The following is a 19,993-nucleotide window of genomic DNA, read 5'->3' on the forward strand; positions in this document are numbered from 1 at the left end:
AAACCTTCCCATTGGCCCGCGCCTGACTTAAACGCGCGCTCCCCCTCCGCCCATTGGCCCTCCTCAGCGGGGGACACGCCTCCCCGCGGCTCCCATTGGCTTCGGTTCCTTGCGGGCGTTGCGAGGCCCGCGCCTCCCCAGCGGCCCGCGCCGTGGGCAGGGTGGTTTCCGCGGGGCGGGCCCTGGGGGGCGTGGTTTGTGGATGGGGGCGTGGCCAAGGGTGGGTCGCAGCCAATGGGGAGCGGGCGTGGGGGAATGTATCGCTTTGGGGGGCGGCCACGTGGGGGGGGGGGTGCGCGGCGCCCCCGATGCGCAGCGCCGAGCACCGGGCGGCAAACGGGGCCGAGCCGGGCCCCGGGGGGCTCCGTCAGCCCCCAGCCCCGCGTCCTCCCCAGGCTGCATCAGCACCCAGCCCAGGGAAGCCAGCGCAGCCAAGCGCTCCCCGGGGTCCTGCGGGGCTCCGGCAGCAACAAGCCAGCCGAAGGGCCCGGGGTTCCCTGCAGCACCTCCTTGCTCTCCCTCGGCCCCTCTCCCCGAGGCTGCGCGATCTGGCTGTTCACCAGCCCCACGCTGGCTTTTGGGGGCCCCTCGGCCGGTTCCTGCCATTGCACGTACCCCTGCGACTGCCGGGTTTTGCTCTGCAAACTGCTCCGCCGTTCGAGCTCCTGCAGAAGCGACCGGCGCTCCCTGCCCCGTCCTGCAGCCTCCCTGCCTGCCGTTACCGAGGGCTGCGGCTCCGCACCGGGCTCCCCGCAGCACCGTCTTGCTGCTCGGGGTACGGCTTTCCATGCGGGCAGCCTCCCGAGCGCAGGCTGCTCGTGGCGCCCGGCTGCAGAGGGGTTTGCGGCGGCTCGCGAGCACCGGTTTGGAACGTGCCCGGGTCCTTCCTGAACCTCGCGGAGCTCGCAGGGCTCTTGCTACGGACAGCCGGCCCAGGACCCTAATGCTGGAGAGAGATTGTGAGGAGGTGGAGGCGGCTTTCCGTGAGGCGGGAACCCGCGTCCAGCTTCCGAAGGACGCCGGGCACCCTGCGGCGGGCAGGAGCAGGCGAGGGAGCCGGTGTCTCCCGAACTCGCTGTCATCCAACTCATGCCAGAGGTTTCCCGTTGGCTGCGGCCAAGCAAGAGGAAGCCCAGGTCCTCGGGACGGAGCAAGCGGATCCGGGAGGTGCTGCCAGCCGGGACCGCTGGTCTCCGGGCCTCCCGCTGGCGTGCCGGGACCGGCCCAAAGTGGAAAACGTTTGGCTGCCTGCGGCATGCCCTGGGCGTGGCTTCACCCCCGAGCACTAACATGTCCAACAGGTGCCACGGGGAAAAGGAGGGCCGAACGCCCACGGATAGGGCCGGAGGATGCCCATCCCATCCCATATGGACCCTATCCCTCGACATCCCTGGCGATGCGGTTGCCATGGGAACTTCTCATTTCCAGGTGGTTTTTCGCCACTCGGTACATCTCAATCTCCCAGCTGCACCAGGCGGCGGTCGGCTTTTGTGCCGCAGAAAATCCCCGTGAAAGACGTTCGTGTGGGTCGGAGCCTCCTCCTGAGCCTGGCGGCTTTATCTCAAAAGCAGAAAAATTAAAAAAAAAAAAAAAGACTGGAAAATCCCAGGTGACAGGCACTCCTCTGTTCAGGCTTTGTTATTAAAAAATGAAAAGTGAAAACCACGGTCGAAAGGGAAGTTAGGCAGGAAAATCCCCAGGGGAAATCAAAATGCCCTTAACACGGGTAGCGCAGCCTTTATTCCAGCGGCTCAGCAGAGCGATGCTCCGCTGCCAGCGTCTGTCCCAGGGGGGGCTGAGCTTCCCGGGAAGCGAAACCATCACGATCCCGGCCTGTGGGACCAGGGCTCCTGGCTCCCACCGCACCGGCATCCAGGACACCTTCACTCCGCTCGGTTTCCTCCGGAGCAGAGAGCTGGGCTGTGGGGCCCCGATGCGTCCCAGTGCTGCATCCTGGCTCTCCTGCAGCCGAGCTGGGATGCTCCGGAGGAAAATGCAATCCCATGTGGCGGTTAACGCATACCCTTCACTTAAATTGAACTGGATTAGCCACGCTGCCCTGTGCTTGTGCAAGGAGCCCGTTCCTGCACCGAATCGGGGGGGGTTGCTTCCCGAGGCCCTGGCTGCACGCGGAGGCCGCGCGCTTGCAGGCTCTCCCTGCCCTCATCCAACACGCCAGGCCAGTGCCAGCCTGGACACCCCGGTGTGGGCGGGACAGAGATGCTCACGGAGCAGCAGGGAAGGGCCACTCTCCACCGAGGCGGCCGAGATGCATCTCCAGGGAGGGACGGAGCAGGCCGGCAGGGGTGGGAACGGCAGCTGGAACGCGTCTCTGCGGGAAAACGCTGCCAGGTCCCTTCCGAAGAGCACGTCCGCCCGGCTGGGAGGCAGCGGGGAAAAGCGGCAGCCTCCCCGTGCGGGAGGAGTCACGGCCCGTTGGGGAGCAGGGTCGGGGCACGCGCGACGCGGCGAACAGGCAGGGCAGCATCCCAGGAGGGCCCCGCGGCGCCGGCCCGGCTCGGCTCCCGGAGCGAGGCCGGGAGGTCGTTCCCGCTGCGGCCTCGCGGAGGTCAGCGTGTCCTGTGAAACCGCCCGGCCGCAGGGAGACGGGAGCTGCCGGCGGACGAGGTGAAGGCAGCTCAGGAGGCGGCTCGCGGGGCGGCGCAGCCCCCGTCCGCCCCGCGTCGAGGGCGGCACGCGGCTCATGCGAGTCCAACACATGAATCCCTGAGCATCTCCAACCGCACAGAGCCCCCCAGGCTGCAAAAAGGGTCCCACACCTGCTCCTAGCCGCCTGCGGGGAGCCCGTCACGCCACGCTCCGTTGGGGAAGGGTGTTCGCAGCCACCCGGCGGAGCTCAACGGATATACGAAGGCTGGGATCTCCCCTGCTCGCTTGGCTCTAGCGCCCCAGAGACAGAGCCGCTGTCCCTGCGTCACGCGGGGGGAATGTGCTTTGCAGAGCAGCACCGTGCCCAGGGCCCCCCCACCGCCCGCTCTGCCCAGGGCAACGGGGGACACGGCCCCTCCAGCAGGGACACGCACGCCCCAGGCCACGCCGCACACCCAGGCTCGTGCCAGTTGGAGAAAAACAGCTCTTTTATCAGAGAAACGCAGCAGGCCACGCCGGCACGGTGAAACACCCACGTCACGCCCCGAGCAACCCCCAGGCACCTCCCCGCCGCTGCGGCGTCCCCGGAGGAGCCCCAGCGACGGCAGGACGCGTGCGGGGCTCAGTGGGAAGGAGCCGGCTGCGGTACAGCCGCGTACCCCCCCGCCCCCCCCCGGCAGGGCTGCCGGACCCCGGGCCGCACCAGGAGCCCACGCGGGCACCGTGGGGGGACGCGCCAGAGGCAGGGCAGAGCTCCGGGGCGGCTGTTCAGCGACCGCGCAAGCAGGCTGGTTTGCTGCCGCACAGATTTTTTCTGAGATTACAAACACAAATCAACAGCTTCGGGGAAGAGATTAAATCTCAGCGTTTCACAAACGTCGCCTCCGCCAGCTCACGTCTGCCAGGCCCGGGCGGCCAAGAGACGTCCCCACGCTGCAAACCACCGACAGACGCCGAGCCAGCTGCAAGCTGCCCCCAGGCTGCGGCAGGCGAGACCGCCGGCAGCGGCCTCCCAGCACCACCGCTCTCCTTAGAGGAAGGCTTCTGAGCAACCACCTGGCTTTTTCATTGCGAACAGGCGAGGCAAAGAAAGGGAGAACTGAGCTAAGAGCCCCGCAAGAACCTGAGGTGCCCCGAGGTGCCTCCTCACCCTGGGATCTCCGCTCTGCCGCCGCCTTTCCTGGGGCCTGAGCACGCACGCCTCCGACAGCCTGGCCTTGCGGCTCAGGAGGAGCTACGACGGATGGGAGAGGTGGGACGGGGGGCACGGGAAAGCTCTGTCACCCACTGGAGAGGTCCCGAGCGAGCAGGGAGAGGAACCGCAGGGAAGGCGAGGCACTGCTCATTTCTGCTTGTGCTCGGCCTCCTGGAGGCGCTGGCTGAGGTCGTCTATCCGGATGTTCTTGAGATGCACCAGCTGCTCCAGTCTCCGCACCTTCACCTGCAGGATCTGAGCAGAGAGACCGCACGTGCCCCCCCCTCAGCTTGCTTTGGGAGACAGACGGACGAGTCCAAACTCACCGCCTGCACCTCCAAGCTGTGGGAAAACCACAGCCAGCTCCTGGGCCGGGCTTGGCACCGACGTGCCAAGATTTGGGCCTGGGGCCTCAATTCCTGCTCCCACAACATGCATCAAGTGAACACTCCCCCCAAAACAGGACCCAGGAGTCCCAGCACCCCATCAAGAAGTGCTAACAGTTCCCCCCATCCAAGATGGCCCAGAGGGTTCCTTCCTCTTTACCAAAACCTCAGGCTTCAGGAGACATTTTCCAGCAGGAAAGCCCTGTTTCCGGGCCATTCCCAAGACTGTGCCTTTTGCCACACTTCCCATTTCTCTTCTTCCAGGAGGGAGTTGTGCCCCCCAGGGGCTCCCCTCTCCCAGGAAATGCCCATCTGCTCCTGGCAGTTCAGGGCAGCACACTGCAGCCCGCCCAGCAGTGCCAGGCTGCAGCGCCGGCGAGCCGAGGAACGAGCCGCTGTTCCAAAAATCACCCGCTGCCAGGCGTCAACGAAAGGCTGCCCAGAGCTTGGTCTGCAGCCCGGGGACGGTCTAGAGGCCCCGGCGAGTGGCCTGCACAGTGTCTAGGCAGCTGTGCTACAGGCCTGTTTCTCATCACCTTTATGTATTCCTGGCTGGAAGACTGATGAGAAAGGATGAAAATCAGGAACATTTGGGAACCAGTGATTCATGTGACTGAGGTAGGTGTTTATCACAGAGATGCAGGGCACGGCCGGGGGAAGGACTGAGGGAGAAAGCTGCTCACCCAGAGGCAGAGATCTGCAGGGCAGAGGGTTTGCAAGGGCTTTTACCCTGTAAATGTCATCAAAACACCTTCTGTTACACAAGGAGACCAGGGCTGCAGGGATTAAACCAGGTGTCCAGGTCACGCTGGACAATCCCTGTACTTCTAGCCTGGTTTGAGCGGACTTTTTTCATTAAAGCACAGCACTGGGGCCAGCAGGAGCCCAGCGCTGCCCTGGGGGAGCACCCGAAGAAGATACCAGCCACGTGCACAACGGCACTGCCACCTCTAGACTGGCGCGTGCCCACGGGTGCCACGAGAACAGCGCCCGGAGCGGCCCAGGAGGCCGATGGCACCGAGCGAGCTCCTGTTCAAGCCGTGTTACACACCGTGCGTTGCGGGACATTGTGGGACTAGATGATCTCCAGAGCTCCCTTCCAACCTCAACCGTTCTGTGACTGGCGGAGAGGCACGAGGGCACCCGGGAGTCTGTCCCCGTCTCGGTGCTGCCACGGCCCCGGGGGCGGGATGAGGACAGCACTTTGCTGCACAGAGGCGCAGCAGCGGGGGCCACGCAGGGGCCGCGGTGTGCGGCCGCCTCACCTGGATGGTCTCCTGCGCCAGGAGCAGGGCCTGCTCCCTCTCTGCCAGCTGCAGGCGGAAGGCGGCGTCCTCCGGGGACGCCCGGGCATAGCCGTGGTGGCTCCTGTTCAGCCTGGGACAAGAAAGGAAGCGCTGGGATGATAAAGACCCCCCTGCAGTGCTGCTCTCGGCCTGCACAGCTAGGGCCAGGGGGCAAACGCCTCCCGGACTGCGCAGGTCGTGGGCAAGCTTAACTTCTCCGTGTCCCGACTCGCGCATCGCCATCCCTGCGGCGCAGAGCTGCCCCCAACACCGGGGTCTGTCCCCCCATGGGAACTCCCAGCCCCTCCATCCCCGGAAAGTCCCTGGGAAGGGCACATCATCACCACGAGCCCGCAGTGCCCTCCGGCACAGCGCAGCCCAGCCAGCAGCCCTTACCTGTCAGCCCCCAGAGACTCCTGGGCAGAGACCCCTCCCGCGTGGCTCGTCACCTTCGAGGGGTAGCCTGTACAACACAGCGATCAGCACGGGTCCTGCGCAGACAGCCCTGGACCCCAGCCCCTGCGGACAACCTCTTCTGACAGAGTCCCCCCGGGGCTGGGCTGGGCCCCGCTCGTTATTTGGGCACCCCAGCATGAGGCAGGGCCAGCTGAGACCCCTCCCCGGGGCACGGAGGCCGGAAAGGTTATGGCCTGGGCTACGGAGCCAAGGCGGGACCCTCCTTCCCGACGCGCCGGGCACCGGCCCTACCTGTCTCCAGGTAGCTGATGTGTTCCAGCGCTGCCCGCGCGCCCAGCTCCTGCGCGGAGAAGAGGCAGAAGAGCAGCCGGTGTTACTGCCTGGAGGCAGGGCTGGGATGGGCCCGTCGGAATCGGAATTGCTGCCGTCTCACGGGGCGCAGCCTGCCAGTCCCTCCCGCAGCAAACCCCGCCTGGCGGGGCAGAGGCCCGGCCCGGCCTGCCCCAAAACCCCAACATTTGGTATCTCTCTCCCTCAGACCGCAAGGAGCAGAAGAGCCGCGGGCTGCTCAGGGTTCGCTTGAAGCAGAGAGGAACCAGCTGCTGTTGGCAGCCCTCCCCTGGAGCTGCTGGCTCAGCGCACCCTGCCCAGCCTCGCCCGATCCCGGACCGTCCCCCTGCTCCTGTTTAGGGGTGTCGCACACACGGGGAGCCCAGCAAGGAGGCCCAGGGGACTAGCAGCGGGACAGGAAGGCGTCCCACCACGACAGAGACGGCGGCCCCCTCTCCTCCCTGCCTCACAGCGGCTCCTCCAGGCTGCCCGGGTGGGCTGGTAACTGGCAGAGCAGCATCCCTGGCTCAGCTCCCAGCCGAGCATCTCCACGCTCGCTACGCTCCGACATGGAGCCGGGAGATCTCAGCGGGCTCCTCACGGTGGGGAGACGGAGGTGCGCAGAGGGGAAGCGGCTGCCACAAGCAAACAGGCCACAGCGGCCCTGGGGCCTGGAGCACAGCTCAGGACTCCCGGCTCTGCGGTGATCACACAGGCCTTTCATTTCTTCCACGTTTGCAGATCTGCCCGGGGAGCTACGTGCCACAGTCTCCCTCGGGCCCACAGCACTTGGCACCGACGCACGGGTGTGGCGCACCTGGTGCCTCTCTGCCCCCAGCCCCCTCTGACCTGGTCCGAGCCAGACACCACCTTGTTCTGCCTCTGCTTCTCCTCTATCTTCTGCCGCAGCACAATCAGCACCTGCTCCACCAAGCCGGGCCTGCACTGGACGATCTTCCGGATCATGTCGTCCGGGATGCAGAAGTTCAGCTTGCTCAGTACTTTCCTGCAAAGCAGCCAGGCCATCACCCCGGGCGGACGTCAAGCCTCTGCCCCTACGGCGGTCACACACGACCCAACCAGCCCAGTGCTCAGCCGAGGCTTCGGGGGGCAGCTGAGCCCAGCGCCGGCAGGCAGAGGGGAGGCAGCGTCCCCGGTGAGGGGGCCAGTGATGAGGGGGTCCTGGGTGGGGGGGGGTCTTGCTGACATCCCCGCCGGAGCCGCGCTGCTCCCGCCGGTACCTGTTGAGGTGGCTCCAGTTGGAGAGCTTCTGCTGCGTGGAATTCGCGGGCACGTAGCTGTGCATGTCCACCAGCTTGGGGAAGTAGAACTTCACCACCTCGGCGGCCAGCACTGCGGGGCAGAGGAGCAGAGGAGGGCGGCTGGGTTGCGGTTGGGTTGCGGTTGCGGTTGCGGTTGGGGTTGGGGGGGGGGGGACACCAGGCCGCGGCCCACCCGCGTCGCTGAAGTCGCGGGCGATGTTCCTCTTGGGCCGGGACAGGGGGATGGCGTCCACCCAGCGGTACAGCGCCTGCAGGCTCTCCTCGCCCGGCGGCCCGGCCATGCGGCTCCTCGCTGCCCCCTCCCCGCCGCCGCCGCCGCCGCCGCCGCACCGGGCCGCAGCAGGCCGCGCCGCGCCGCTCCGGGCGCCATGGCGACCGCGCCGCCCCGGGGCATGCTGGGAGGGCGCTGCCGTTGCCGGGCAACGCGCCGGGCTGTGCTGGGGGGGGCTGGTGTGCTTGGGGGGGGGGGTCCAGCAATGGGGGGGGCTGGGGTATGGGGGGGGACAGCAATGGGGGGGATGGGGATGGGGGGGGCAACAATGGGGGGGGCTGGGATATGGGGGGGGACAGAAATGGGGGGGCCTGAGGTGCTGGGGAGGGTCAGCAATGGGGGGGCCTGGGGTGCTGGGGGGGGACCAGCAATGGGGAGTCCCTGGGCCGAGGCGAGGGGAGATGCGAGCGCAGGAAGCGCTAAGCCCCCCCCCCGCGGGAAGCAGGCTTTCGCGGTGCTTTCGGAAGGCCGAGCCCTCTTCCGGCGCGGAGGGAATTCGGGGGCCGGCCGGGCCCGGGGGGCGCCCTGGCCCCCCCACCTGCCCGCTTCCGGCCGCGGGGTCTCTCTCTGTTACCATCTCTTGCATCGCCAGATATCGGCACCGCACGAAACCATGAGTTTTCCCTTAAGAAAAGGGCAGCTGAGGCCTGGGTCCTCCAGGCATTTGGGGGCCTGATTCCTGCTGATGTTTGGGTTCCCAAATCCAATTAAACCGGCAGGAGCCGTAAGGACACGGACTGCGGCCACGGCAGACAGAGCGAGGACCCCGCAGTCTTGGCCCCAAGAAAATGTCTGCAGGAGGGAGCAAGAGCAGGCCCAGCACCGGGTCACCTCCCCCAAAACCTCTCCCAGCCCCCTGATCCTCAGGGAAGAGGATCCTTGATCTGGTGTCTCTTGATGGACCAAAAAACGTGGGATGTGAGCAGCCGGATCCAGCTCCTAAGTTCTCATTCCTTAAAGATCGAATTACGGCTTTCCACTTGGCAATGCTGCACCCCGAGGGTGTAACCCAAGCCCTGCCATAGCCGTCCTGGGGGGCAGCCCGCTGGGGTGGACACCTTTGGGGTGATGGACACCATCCCTGGGAGGGACACCTTAGCTGGGATGGCACCTTCGGTGTGATGGACACCTCGCTGCAATGGACACCTCAGCTGGAGAGGACACTTTATGGGAGTGGACATCCTAGCTGGAGTGACCACCTTTGCTGGGATGGACCCCTTAGCTGGGATGGACACTTTATGGGAGTGGGCACCTTCGCTGGCATGGACACCTCCCCTGGCTTGGCCTCCTTCCCTCCAGGAGCAGCAGAGCAGCCGTCTCTTCCCGGCTCTGGGTGCCAGTAACATGGATGGCATTCATGGATTGAACCACGAGGGCTCCCGGGAAGCCGGGAGCTACGGTTACCCAGCTGCAACCATGTGGCCGGGTCCTTCCCGAGGCCATGCCAAGCGCAGGATGCCGGGTGGGATGGGGTCTTGGCTCCCGCGGTGACGCTCGACAGCGAGGTTCCCACCAGCGAGACCGGGACGGGAAGCATGCCAAAAACTCGGCACAGACAGAGCCGAAACGGCGGAGCTTTCCTGCCCCGCTCCGCCCGGGAGAGCAGCAGCCCGGAGGTTTGCCGGGACCCCGGTGCGGATCGGGACAGCCTCGCCCCTGCTCGAAGCCGAAGCAATCCCGAAAGGCACGCGAGGACCCACCGGGGTCTCCGCTTGCTCGGGGCGACAGACATCTCTGCTGCGCCCGGGAAAACCTGCTCTCCACCCTGCGGCAGCCCCGGCGGCTGGCAGGGACACAGCAAATCCCGTCCCCGATGCCCCGGGCCAGGCGCATCCGGGCCAGCCCCGAGGTGCTGCCTCGCTGCCAGCCCCGGCAGACGTGGTGCAGGGCCCAGGCAGGAGCCGGTTCCCGGTGGGATTGCGAAGGGGAGCGAGCGTGGCAGCTGCTTTCCCGGGCTGCTCCTCGCTGCGGGCAAAAGCGGCCTGGAAAAGCCTGTTCTCAGGCAGTTTTTAAGTGGGACAACTTCCCTCCGCGCCGCTGCTGAGCCCCGGCGTCGGACCGCACGCCCCAAAGCCGACGGGTCTAAGCCGAAATCCTCCGGCTTCGCGCTGGGGCGGGATTCGCCTCTCCGTTCCCTGCTCGGAGCAGATTCCGTTCCCTGCTCCGCCGCGCTCGGAGCAGATTCCAATGCCGCGCCGGCAGCCCCCGGTGAGCCCCAGTGTCGCTCCGCGGCTCCCAGCCCCAGCGCGCTCCCTCCTTCCTTGGCTAAAAGCCGAGAGCCAGGGAGGAATCACGGCGCGGTGCCCCGCGGGGCTTTGCCGGAGCCCAGCCGCATGCAGAGGGCTCCGGCGTCTCTCCAGGGCCGCGTCCCGGCTCTGCCACAGGCCTCGCGCAGCCGGGGCCACCGGAGCACGGCTCAGCCGCCCGCGGCTCCCCCCGGCCGCCGCAGGGCTGCAGGGAGCGCGAGGTCACCTCCTCCCGCGCCCCGTGCCGTGCCACCCCGCGCATTGCCATGCCGTGCCACCCCATGCCATGCCACCCCGTGCCGTGCCTCCCCATGCACCCCCCCGGCCCTGCACCCCCCGGCCCTGCACCCCTCCACATTCCCCCAACCCCGCACCCCCCGGCCCCCTGGCCCTGCACCCCCCATGCCCCCCCGGCCCTGCACCCCCCGGCCCTGCACCCCCCAGACTGCCCCCCATGCACCCCCCAGCCCTGCACCCCTGGCCCCCCCCTCACTTCCCAGCCCTGCAGCGCCCCATGCACCCCCCCAGTCCTGCACCCCCCAGCCCTGCACCTCCCCATACCCTGCCGACCCTACACCCCCCAGCCCTGCGCCCCCCAGATCTGCACCCCCATGCACGCCCCCAGCCCTGCACCCCCCATACCCCGCCGACCCTGTACCCCCCGGCCCTGCACCCCCCAGACTGCCCCCCATGCACCCCCCAGCCCTGCACCCCTGCCCCCCCCCTCACTTCCCAGCCCTGCAGCGCCCCATGTACCCCCCCAGTCCTGCACCCCCCAGCCCTGCACCTCCCCATACCCTGCCGACCCTACACCCCCCAGCCCTGCGCCCCCCAGATCTGCACCCCCATGCACACCCCCAGCCCTGCACCCCCCATACCCCGCCGACCCTGTACCCCCCAGACCTGCACCCCCCAGCCCTGCACCCCCATGCACCCCCCAGCCCTGCACCCCCCATACCCCGCCGACCCTGCACCCCCCAGACCTGCACCCCCATGCACGCCCCCAGCCCCGCACCCCCCATACCCCGCCGACCCTGTACCCCCCAGCCCTGTACCTCCCCGGCCCTGCACCCCCATGCACTCCCCGGTCCTGCACCCCCCAGACCTGCACCCCCAGCCCTGCACCCCCATGCACGCCCCCAGCCCTGCACCCCCATGCACGCCCCCAGCCCCGTACCCCCCACGCCCCCCCGGGCCTGCACCCCCCGGCCCTGCACCCCCATGCGCCCCCCGGTCCCCCACCCCCCAGCCCTGCACCCCCATGCACCCCCCAGCCCTGCACCCCCATGCACCCCCCAGCCCTGCACCCCCCGGCGCCGGGCGGCCGCTGCCCCCGCCCCGCGCGGGGCCGGGCTTTGGGGCCGGGCGCCATTGGCTCCCGCCTCGCCGCCTCCCTTGTTATTTTTCGAATATAAATAGGGGCGGCGGCGGCGGCGGCGGCCCCGCTGCTCCCCGCCCGGGCGCCCCGCGCCGCCCCGGCCGCCCCGCTCCGCTCCGCTCCCCCCCCCCCTCCTTCCCCGCGCCCCCGCTCCGCTCCCCTCCCCATGCCGCCGCCGCCCCGCCGCTGAGCCCGGCTCCGCTGCTTTTCAGTCTCTTCTCTTTAATTTTTTAAATTTTTTTTAATTTTTTTTTTTTTTTGCATCCCCCATCCCGGCATGGCCGCGCAGGGCGGCCCCGGGCGCAGCCCCCGCCGACCCTGCGGGCTGCCGGGGCTGGCGGCGCTGCTGGCCCCGGAGCCGGCCGGCATGTCGCCGGTGACCACGCTGGCGCTGGACATGGACAACCTCACGGGCCTGGGCAGGTGAGCGCGGCGCCGGGACGGTCCCCTGCCCCGTGTCGGGGTGGGGGGGTGGGGGGAATGGGGGGCGCTTTCCCACGCCGGGCTGCAGCTGGCATCTCGCTCCCCGCAGCCACTGCGACACCCCCAAGAGGAAAATCCTCGGCTTGTCCTTCAAGAGCGACTGGTCGCGGCTGTCCCAGGACTCGGTGTCTTCAGACTCGTCCCAGGACTCCGGCTGCTCCGAGTCCGCGGACGCGGGTGAGTGCCGGGACCCCCGAAACCCGGGCCCGGGGGGATGGGGGGGACACGGGGGGGGGGCCGGCTCCGCTCGGGAGCACGTGGGAGCCCCTCGGAGGCGGCCGCCCGCGGCTCCCTGGCCCCGGCTCTGAGTCACTCCTGAATTTTAAACGAGCCCGCGCCGGCCGAGGCCCGGCCTCCGCGGTTCCTGTTGCGGAAACTTCCTCTCGAGAGGCTCCTTTCGCTTTGGTCCCTCTTTCCTCCCGGGAAGAGCGTGTAAAGACCCTGCCCGGTGCTGCTGCCTCGCTGCCCGGGACCCCCGCAGCCCCCCGGGGGCACATGCGGGTGCTGCAGCCTGGGGACACGCTGCTCCCGCTTAACACGGGGGTCCGTGCACCCCCCCCTCCCCCGCCGTGCCTCCCCTGCCCTGCACCCCGGCTGAGCACGGGGGCGATGCTGGGGCAGCCCGGCCCGGTGCCCTTCCCGGGATCAGCCCCGTCCTGCTGCACCGGGAGCCGCTGCTTCCTTGCAAAGCTCCCGGCACCACGATGAGCTGGGAACGGCGCCCAGCGGGCTGCAGCCCCCCGGGGGGCTCTCGCCCTGCAAACGGGGGGGGGGGAAGGAGCCCAGCTTCCCCCCCCCCCCGCCCCTGGGTGCTGATCTCCGCCCCCCCTTCCCGCAGGAGTGGGGCTGGATTCCCCGACGCAGGAGGACCCCGAGGTGCTTGAAGAAGTGTAAGTGTCTCCGGGGCCGTTCTCGCCCCGAGGGCTAAACCCGGCCCCGAAGCGGCTCCCCACCCTCGGGCTTCCTGCCTTGCCCTGCCCCGTCTCGCTATCTGCCCCCCCCCCCCCCCCCCGGCCCGCTGCACCCTCCGCCCCACCCCGAGGCGGCCGCGTCCCGGCTGCCGGTCTAGCCACCTTCCTGCCCGCACCGGTGAGGGTTTGAGGCTCTCGGGCTCTGGCCGGGTTTTTGGCTGCTCCCGGTGCTGCACAGCTCGGCTTCCTTGCTGCAGCCGACAGTGGACGCTGCTGGGAATCATTAGGGACCAGAGGCCACGGGCCAGGGCGGGGGAGCCCCTGGCAGCTGGAGGTGACCTGGGATGATCCACGGACACCTTCCTCCGCCTGGATGCGGGAAGCTGGGACGTTCAGGACAGAGAGGAGGGTTAAGGCAGCAGCAAAGCGCAGCAAGAGCCCGTCTGTGATTTCATCACCTTCATACAGGAATTATGTCTTAAACGGTGCCCGGCTCCTCCCTGCCACCCCCGGCTATTATCCGCCGCAGCTCTGCTTCCTGCAGGTTAAGCTGCCTGGCGCCGGTGGGACGGGCCGGTCCCTTGCACAACGCCAGTCCCGGAACCACAGTCCCGCTGGGGCAGAAGTCTGCGGAGCTGCTGTGGGAGAGCAGGGCTGGGGCGGGTTACGGGGGGGTAAACCCAGAGCCGAGCGTGCTGGGGGTGCGGGGGGGGGCTCCTGGCAGGCTGCGGCATCCGGATGCTGGGATCGCCGCACCCGTGGCGCTGCCGCCTCCCCTTCCCCCTTGCACCTGCTGTGGCTTTTTGCAAAGGCTTTTCCGGCAGATGTTCCCTGGGAGAATGAGTAACCGGGGGCAGATGGCTGCGGTGGGGCCGGGGAGGCCGCGGGGCCGGCCGGCATTCCTGCGCTCTGGTGGGCACCGTCCCGGGGCGCCCCGGCTGCAGCCCCGGCACCTCGCTGGGGCCGGGGGTGCTCGGCCCTGGGGGGCTCCGGCGCGGGGTGCGGATGCATCCCATCCTGCTGCTCTGCTCCGCTCCGGCATTCCGGGGCCATATGGCTGCTGAGGGGCCGTGTCGCCCCCCTTCCTCCCAGCGCTGCCCATTTACATACAGGTGGAGAGCGGGGGGCCGCCGGGGTTGCTGTAGCGACGCTCCGACCCTCTCCGCTCCGAGGGGCCCTCGTGCCGGCTTTGTCCCAGCTTGGAGCTGGGTCAGCGGGACGCTGCGGGACCCCCCCCAGCACAGCCCCCGTGCACAGAGGGTGCAGGGTGCCCCCCACCCTCCCGGGGCACGGCTTGAGCCGGCCGTGCCCAGATGGGGTGGAAGCCCCCCCTGCTCGGCACCCCGCTGCGATCCCCCGTTTGCCGGCGGCGACGTCTCCGCGTGCTGAAGAGCCAGGGCAGAGCACTTGCCCCGGGGACGGTGCCCCCGTGCGGGGCTGGGGGGGTCCCCTCGCGGTGGGGGGCCCGGCTGTAACCTTGGGCTCTTCCCTCCCCGCAGCTTTGAGAAAGCGATCCTGGAGTCTGGGAGAGTTGTCAAAGAGTGAGTGAGCGGGCGCCGGGCTCTCCCCGGTCTGGATCAGGCCGGTGGGGTTCCTGGTGGAGCTGCTCCCGGGGGCCTCGGGGGCTCCCCCCACTGCGGGGCACCTGGCTGGGGGTTGCCCAAGGACCCCTCATGCCCCTGATCCCATCCCTCTCCTTCTCTGCAGCAATAAGTTCCCCATCCGGAGGATCCAGTCCCTGCCGGTGAGTCCCGGGACTGCGCAGAGCGGAGCCGGTGGGATGCTGTGTCCGACCTGCTGCTGGGAGCCAGGGCTTGAGGGGGGGGGGGGGGGGCTGCATCCTGCTCCGCTAATGCCCCTGGCTGGGCTGCGGCGAGGAGGAGGAGGATGGAGCGGGGCAGTGTGGAGCCGGGGCGGGCGAGGAGGAGGAGGAGGATGGAGCGGGGCAGCGCAGAGCCGGGGGCAGGTGAGGAGGAGGAGGAGGAGGATGGAGCAGGGCAGCGCAGAGCTGGGGTGGGCGAGGAGGAGGATGGAGCGGGGCAGTGCGGAGCTGGGGTGGGCGAGGAGGAGGAGGAGGATGGAGCGGGGGCAGCGCGGAGCTGGGGCGGGCGAGGAGGAGGAGGATGGAGCAGGGGCAGCGCGGAGCCGGGGCGGGCGAGGAGGAGGAGGATGGAGCGGGGCAGCGCAGAGCCTCACGGCGGGCGAGGAGGAGGAGGAGGATGGAGCGGGGCAGCGCGGAGCCGGGGCGGGCGAGGAGGAGGAGGAGGATGGAGCGGGGCAGCGTGGAGCCGGGGCGGGCGAGGAGGAGGAGGAGGATGGAGCGGGGCAGTGCGGAGCCGGGGCGGGCAAGGAGGAGGATGGAGCGGGGCAGCGTGGAGCTGGGGTGGGCGAGGAGGAGGAGGATGGAGCGGGGCAGCACGGAGCCTCGCGGCAGGGTGCCCCCCCTCCCCGTCGTTCCCGGGGGGCGCGGGGGCCGCGCAGCCCCCTCACCCCCCGTCCCGCCAGCCGCGGCTCCTGGGGGCCAGCCCAGCGCTGAAGAACATCTCCAACTCCGCCGAGTTCAACGGGCCGAGGAGCGCGGCGGTGGCGGTGCCGGGGCGGCGGGCGGCCGCGGGCGATGTGAGTGGGGCGGCGCGGGCTGGAGGGGGGGGGGGGACGCGGGATGGGGACGGGGGACGCTGCCACCCTGCCCTCCCTCGCAGGAGTCTTCCGTGTTCAAGAAGCCGCAGAGGCCGGGACAGCGCGGCCGGGCGCCGGCGTTGGACGGGGCCGCGGCGAGGGAGCCCTTCGCCCAGAGAGCCGGCTCCGCTCCGGAGCTCCTGGTGAGCCGGGTGCCTGCCGGACGGGGGGGGAGCTGACCGTGGGGCCGACCCGCTCCCGCTGAGCCCTGTGTCCTCCCCCCCCAGTTCGACACCCCCGAGAAGGAGAACGTGCCCGAGGGCGAGAGCCCCGTGACGCTGCGCCGCTGCTCCCTGACCTCCTCCATGGCCGAGGAGGAAGACGACGGTTTCATGGAGATCCTGGATGAGGAGGACATGAAGGTGGGCAGAGCTCCTCCGCCCCGGGCGCCGCGTCCGCCAGCCCTGTGGCCGCTGCCGGGCAGGGATGTCCCCGAGCATGGCCCGAGGCCTCGGATGCGGCTCCGGCACCCGGATCGCTCCGTCCCGTCTCCCTAAGGGACGGGAGCATCCCTGTGGGAGCTGACCATGGGTGATCCTGCCCTGCTGGGTGCCCGTAGCATCCTCGAGCTGCCCCGTGGCCCCCGGCACTGCAAAGCCCCTCTGTCCCATTGCGCCCCCCTTCCCGGGCCGGTCCCTGGGAGGGGAGCGGGGGGCTCTTCGGGGGGGGTGGCTGTCCTGGTGGGGTTCGAGCTGTTCACGTGCTCCTCCGCCTCTTCCCTCCGCTCCAGAGTGACGCGGACGTGCCGCAGGGGATGGAGAACCTGCTCACCGCCCCGCTGGTGAAGAAGGAGGAGGCAGAGCCGGTAGGTGGGACCCCCCCTGCGCCCCGACCCCCCCTAGACCCTGCCTTGGGGGCCTGGGGGACACCTGGGGGGTGCAGGTCTCTGTGGCCCACCCTGGGACCATCCCCTGCCCCAGGATGCTGCTCCGGATGGGTCCCGCTCCCGTGTCCCACGTGGGGATGCAGGAGGGACCTCGGGTCACAGAGGTCCCACACCGTGTCCCTGTCACCTCCCAAAGCTGGAGGATGGTGGCCTGAAACAGCCCTGGGTCCCCTCTCCATCATGGACCTGCCGGAATTAGCCCCGGGGCTCCAGGCGCATCCCGGGCATCCCTGCGGTCCGCGCAGGAGCGGGTGGGATGCCGGGCCCGCAGGGCGGTAACGCGGGGGCTCTCGTCCCACCAGCGGCCGGCAAAGCGCGGCAAGTGCCGGCAGCTCTTCCGCTCGCCCTCGATGCCCAGCAGCGTGATCCGGCCCATCCTGAAGCGGCTGGACAGGCCCCTGGACCGGGACACCCCGGTGAAGACCAAGCGGCGGCGGAGCGTGGCCGGCACCCCCGTGGAGGAGAAGATGGCCGAGCCGGTAGGTGCTGCAGCGACGCTCGGGGCTGGCGGTGCCGCGGCTCCGCCGCAGCCGAACCCTTCCCCGGCAGGATCGCTCCAGCCTCCGGAACGAGGCAGGAACGCTAACGCCCGTCCCTTGCAGAAAGCGCGGCTGCTGCGCTCCCGGTCCTTCTGCCACGAGGAGATCGAGAACATGCTGGCTAACGACCACCGGGAACTCATCGGAGACTTCTCCAAGGTAGGATCCTGCTGAAACGTCGAGGAAGCGCTTGGCGCTCCCGTGGTGCCGGCCAGGCGGCTCCGAAACGCCGGAGCGGAGCAGGGGGTCTCCCCGGCCCCGCTCCCTGCCGACCCCCCGGAGCCGTAACCCATCCCGTAACGCGTCTCTTCCAGGCCTACCTCCTGCAGACGGTGGAAGGGAAGCACCAGGACCTGAAATACATCTCCCCGGAGATGGTAAGGGAGGCGGCGCGGTGTGGTGCGGTGCCGGGGGCCGCCGTGCCCGCTCCGGCCTCGGCACAGCGTGACGGGCTCCTCGCCTCCGCAGATGGTGGCCGTGCTGAACGGGCAGTTCAGCAGCCTCATCGAGAGCTGCGTGATCGTGGACTGCCGCTACCCCTACGAGTACGAGGGAGGACACATCAAGGTGAGCGCCGCTCCACTCGGTGCAGCCAGAGCCCCCGGGCAAGGGTTGGGATGGGACAGCAGATCTCCAGATCACCTCGTGCTAAGTGTCATAGTCAAAAAAGCACCAAAACCAAACCATCTGACCTCTTCTGAAGATGCTGAGATCCCTCCTGAGCCTGATGGTGCCACTCAGGGGTCCCAGTGGGTGGGAGGAGGATGGGGACAGCGGATCCTCCCCAGGGATGCACAGGGTGGTGGAGAAGTGAGGTTCCCCGGACAGACCAGAGCCCATGTGATGAAGATGCCCTTCATCCCTCTGCAGGGTGCTGTCAACCTGCCCATGGAGCAGGACGTGGAGGACTTTCTGCTCAAGAAGCCCATCGTGCCCTTCGACGCCGCCAAGAGGGTGATCGTGATCTTCCACTGTGAATTTTCCTCCGAGAGGGGTCCCAGGATGTGAGTGTCTCATGCGCGGGACGTTCCTCCCCGCAGGCTCGCGGAGATCTGGTGCTTCACGGGATGGCTTTGGAGGGACCTGCTTCCGGGACTGCTTGGGGCTTGTCCAAAAAAAACCTTGTCCGAAATTCCTTAACCCTGGGGCACGGCTGGGTCCTGGCTCGGTTACCGCATCCCTGCGGCAGCCTGCGCCCCGGCGGCTCTTCCCATCGCCTTCCTGCATCCCGCAGGTGCCGCTTCGTCCGGGAGAAGGACCGTGCGTGCAACGAGTACCCGCACCTGCACTACCCCGAGCTGTACGTCCTCAAAGGCGGCTACCGCGAGTTCTTCCCCCAGTACCAGGTGAGCCGCCGGCCCCGGGGCGCGCGGGCTTGGGGGAGATGGTCTGGCCCTGCACCGGGAAGGACAGGGCACGCGGGATGGGGAGAAGCATCCTACCCCCAACCCAGGGGCTGTCCGCTCGGACATCCCTGCAGCACCTAGACACCTGTGGAGGTACCATCCGGGAAAGCACCGGGGGGGATTGGTTTGCCCCGGCACGGGGCTGAGCACGGCATGCTCGTTGCATGGAAAGCCGGGGGGGCTCAGCCCGGCGCGAGGCTGACGGCCGCGGTCCGTCCCCCCCCCCCCCCCCGGCAGGCGCACTGCGAGCCCCAGGACTACCGGCCCATGCACCACGAGGACTTCAAGGAGGACCTGCGCAAGTTCCGCCTCAAGAGCCGCACCTGGGCGGGCGAGCGCAGCAAGCGCGAGCTCTACAGCCGCCTCAAGAACTTCTGACCGTGCTGCCCGCCCGGCCCCCGCGTCCCGTCCCGTCCCCCCCTCCAGCCGCGACCCCGCTGCCGCGCTGTGAAGCCTCCCGGGGTTTCGCCCCTGGAGTGATTCTTGCACCCTCTGCCGTGCTCAGAGCCCAGGGCGCAGCGGGGACGTCGCACCTCCAGCGGCTCCTTGCAGCCCGAAAAAAAAACCCCCTTGGCTCTGGGCCACCTCGTGCGCGCACGGGCCGAGCTGCAAGCACCAAGTCGGTGCCTGCTGTAGCATCCTCCCCCCCGGCACCTGATGGCAGCGGTGGGGTGGGGGGCACCGGGTGGGTTTTTAACCCTTTTAACCCTCCGTGCATGTGAACGGGGGCTGGCAGCAGCGGGGGGGTCGCTGCAGCGGGGTATTGGGGACTTGCTGAAGCTGCCTCTGGCCTTGCCGATGCTCAGCATCCCCAAAAACCTTATCCTGGCACCCAGCAGAGCAGCCCCAGACCCCTGCCAGGGAGCAGGGACCGAGCTGCCAGGGGCAGCAGCTTCCCTGGGGGGGGGCAGACCCAGGGCTGGGAAGGCTGTGCCACGGGATAGTCGGTGCTGGATAGGGATGGGAGCCGCAGCCTCGGCCCCGGGAAAGCGGCTTCTCCAGCGCAGGGGCTCAACGGGCAGAAACGATGCAGAAAAGCACTTAAACCTCCTCCACGCCCAGCGAGCGAGCACCCGGCACCTGGTGGGACCGGGCCCCCCCCCCTTCCGTGGGTGCTGGCCGTTAGTATAATAGCAATTTTTTGAGTGCATCAGGCTCTCTTTATTTCTTTTTTTTTTTCCCTTCCTTATTTAAGGTAGATCATAACTTTAGTGGTGCCACTTCCAAATAGGTGAAGCGAGTTGCGGTTAGCACCGCCGAAGCCCCCAAGGGGCTGCGAGAAGGTTTTATTCCGGGCACCGGGCGCCGCGTGTCTCTGTGCGGCCGCGTCTTGTTCCTGGTTCTGTTTGGTTCTTCTTGTTTCGTTTTCGTTTCTGCGCTTCCCCGGTTTTGTAACGCACCTCCTCGGAGGGGGAGCGCAGCCCCGTTTCCCACGCAGCGCCGTGCAGCCGCGAGGGGGAAAATAAACCGCTGGGAGCAGCGCCCAGTGCTTCCCTTTTCCTAGCGGCGGCAGCGAGCGGTGTGAGATCACCTTGCGGCTTGTTTTAAACTAAATCCGTGTTAATGCAGCGTGGGAACATCCTCGTGCCCTTCCCAAGCTGCAGAGTCCCTGCGGCTGCTCCTTCCTCCCTCCCAGAGCCGGGCCGGGGCTCTCCGGTTCATGTTCAAATCCCACCCGCATCCCGCC

At 68.6% G+C, this 19,993-nt stretch overlaps 2 protein-coding genes across 3 annotated transcripts; one reads left to right on the forward strand and one right to left on the reverse strand.

Moving 5' to 3' along the window:
- Window positions 1–3,372: 3,372 nt before the first annotated feature.
- SPEF1 (sperm flagellar 1) lies at window positions 3,373–7,796 on the reverse strand. 2 transcript variants are annotated; one of them, XM_067297238.1, is made up of 7 exons: window positions 7,680–7,796; window positions 7,466–7,577; window positions 7,095–7,230; window positions 6,186–6,234; window positions 5,874–5,940; window positions 5,457–5,568; window positions 3,373–4,060 (listed from the first exon to the last, which is right to left on the reverse strand). In XM_067297238.1, exons 1-7 carry the CDS (start codon window positions 7,786–7,788, stop codon window positions 3,953–3,955), a joined length of 693 nt encoding a protein of 230 aa, XP_067153339.1. In that variant the 5' UTR covers window positions 7,789–7,796; the 3' UTR covers window positions 3,373–3,952. The 2 variants fall into 2 exon arrangements, with proteins under 2 accessions (XP_067153339.1, XP_067153338.1); XM_067297237.1 differs by having other exon boundaries at window positions 7,074–7,230.
- A 3,746-nt stretch (window positions 7,797–11,542) lies between these two features.
- On the forward strand, window positions 11,543–19,788 carry CDC25B (cell division cycle 25B). Its single transcript, XM_067298420.1, has 16 exons — window positions 11,543–11,825; window positions 11,935–12,062; window positions 12,724–12,775; window positions 14,296–14,337; window positions 14,504–14,540; window positions 15,302–15,415; window positions 15,499–15,618; window positions 15,703–15,837; window positions 16,206–16,280; window positions 16,664–16,840; window positions 16,964–17,059; window positions 17,215–17,277; window positions 17,369–17,467; window positions 17,771–17,904; window positions 18,135–18,246; window positions 18,544–19,788. The coding sequence occupies exons 1-16, from the start codon at window positions 11,680–11,682 to the stop codon at window positions 18,682–18,684; spliced, it is 1,671 nt and encodes a 556-aa protein (XP_067154521.1). The 5' UTR covers window positions 11,543–11,679; the 3' UTR covers window positions 18,685–19,788.
- Window positions 19,789–19,993: the final 205 nt, after the last annotated feature.

The sequence above is a fragment of the Apteryx mantelli genome, chromosome 5 (genome assembly GCF_036417845.1).
Source record: "Apteryx mantelli isolate bAptMan1 chromosome 5, bAptMan1.hap1, whole genome shotgun sequence".
NCBI classification, from domain to species: domain Eukaryota; kingdom Metazoa; phylum Chordata; class Aves; order Apterygiformes; family Apterygidae; genus Apteryx; species Apteryx mantelli.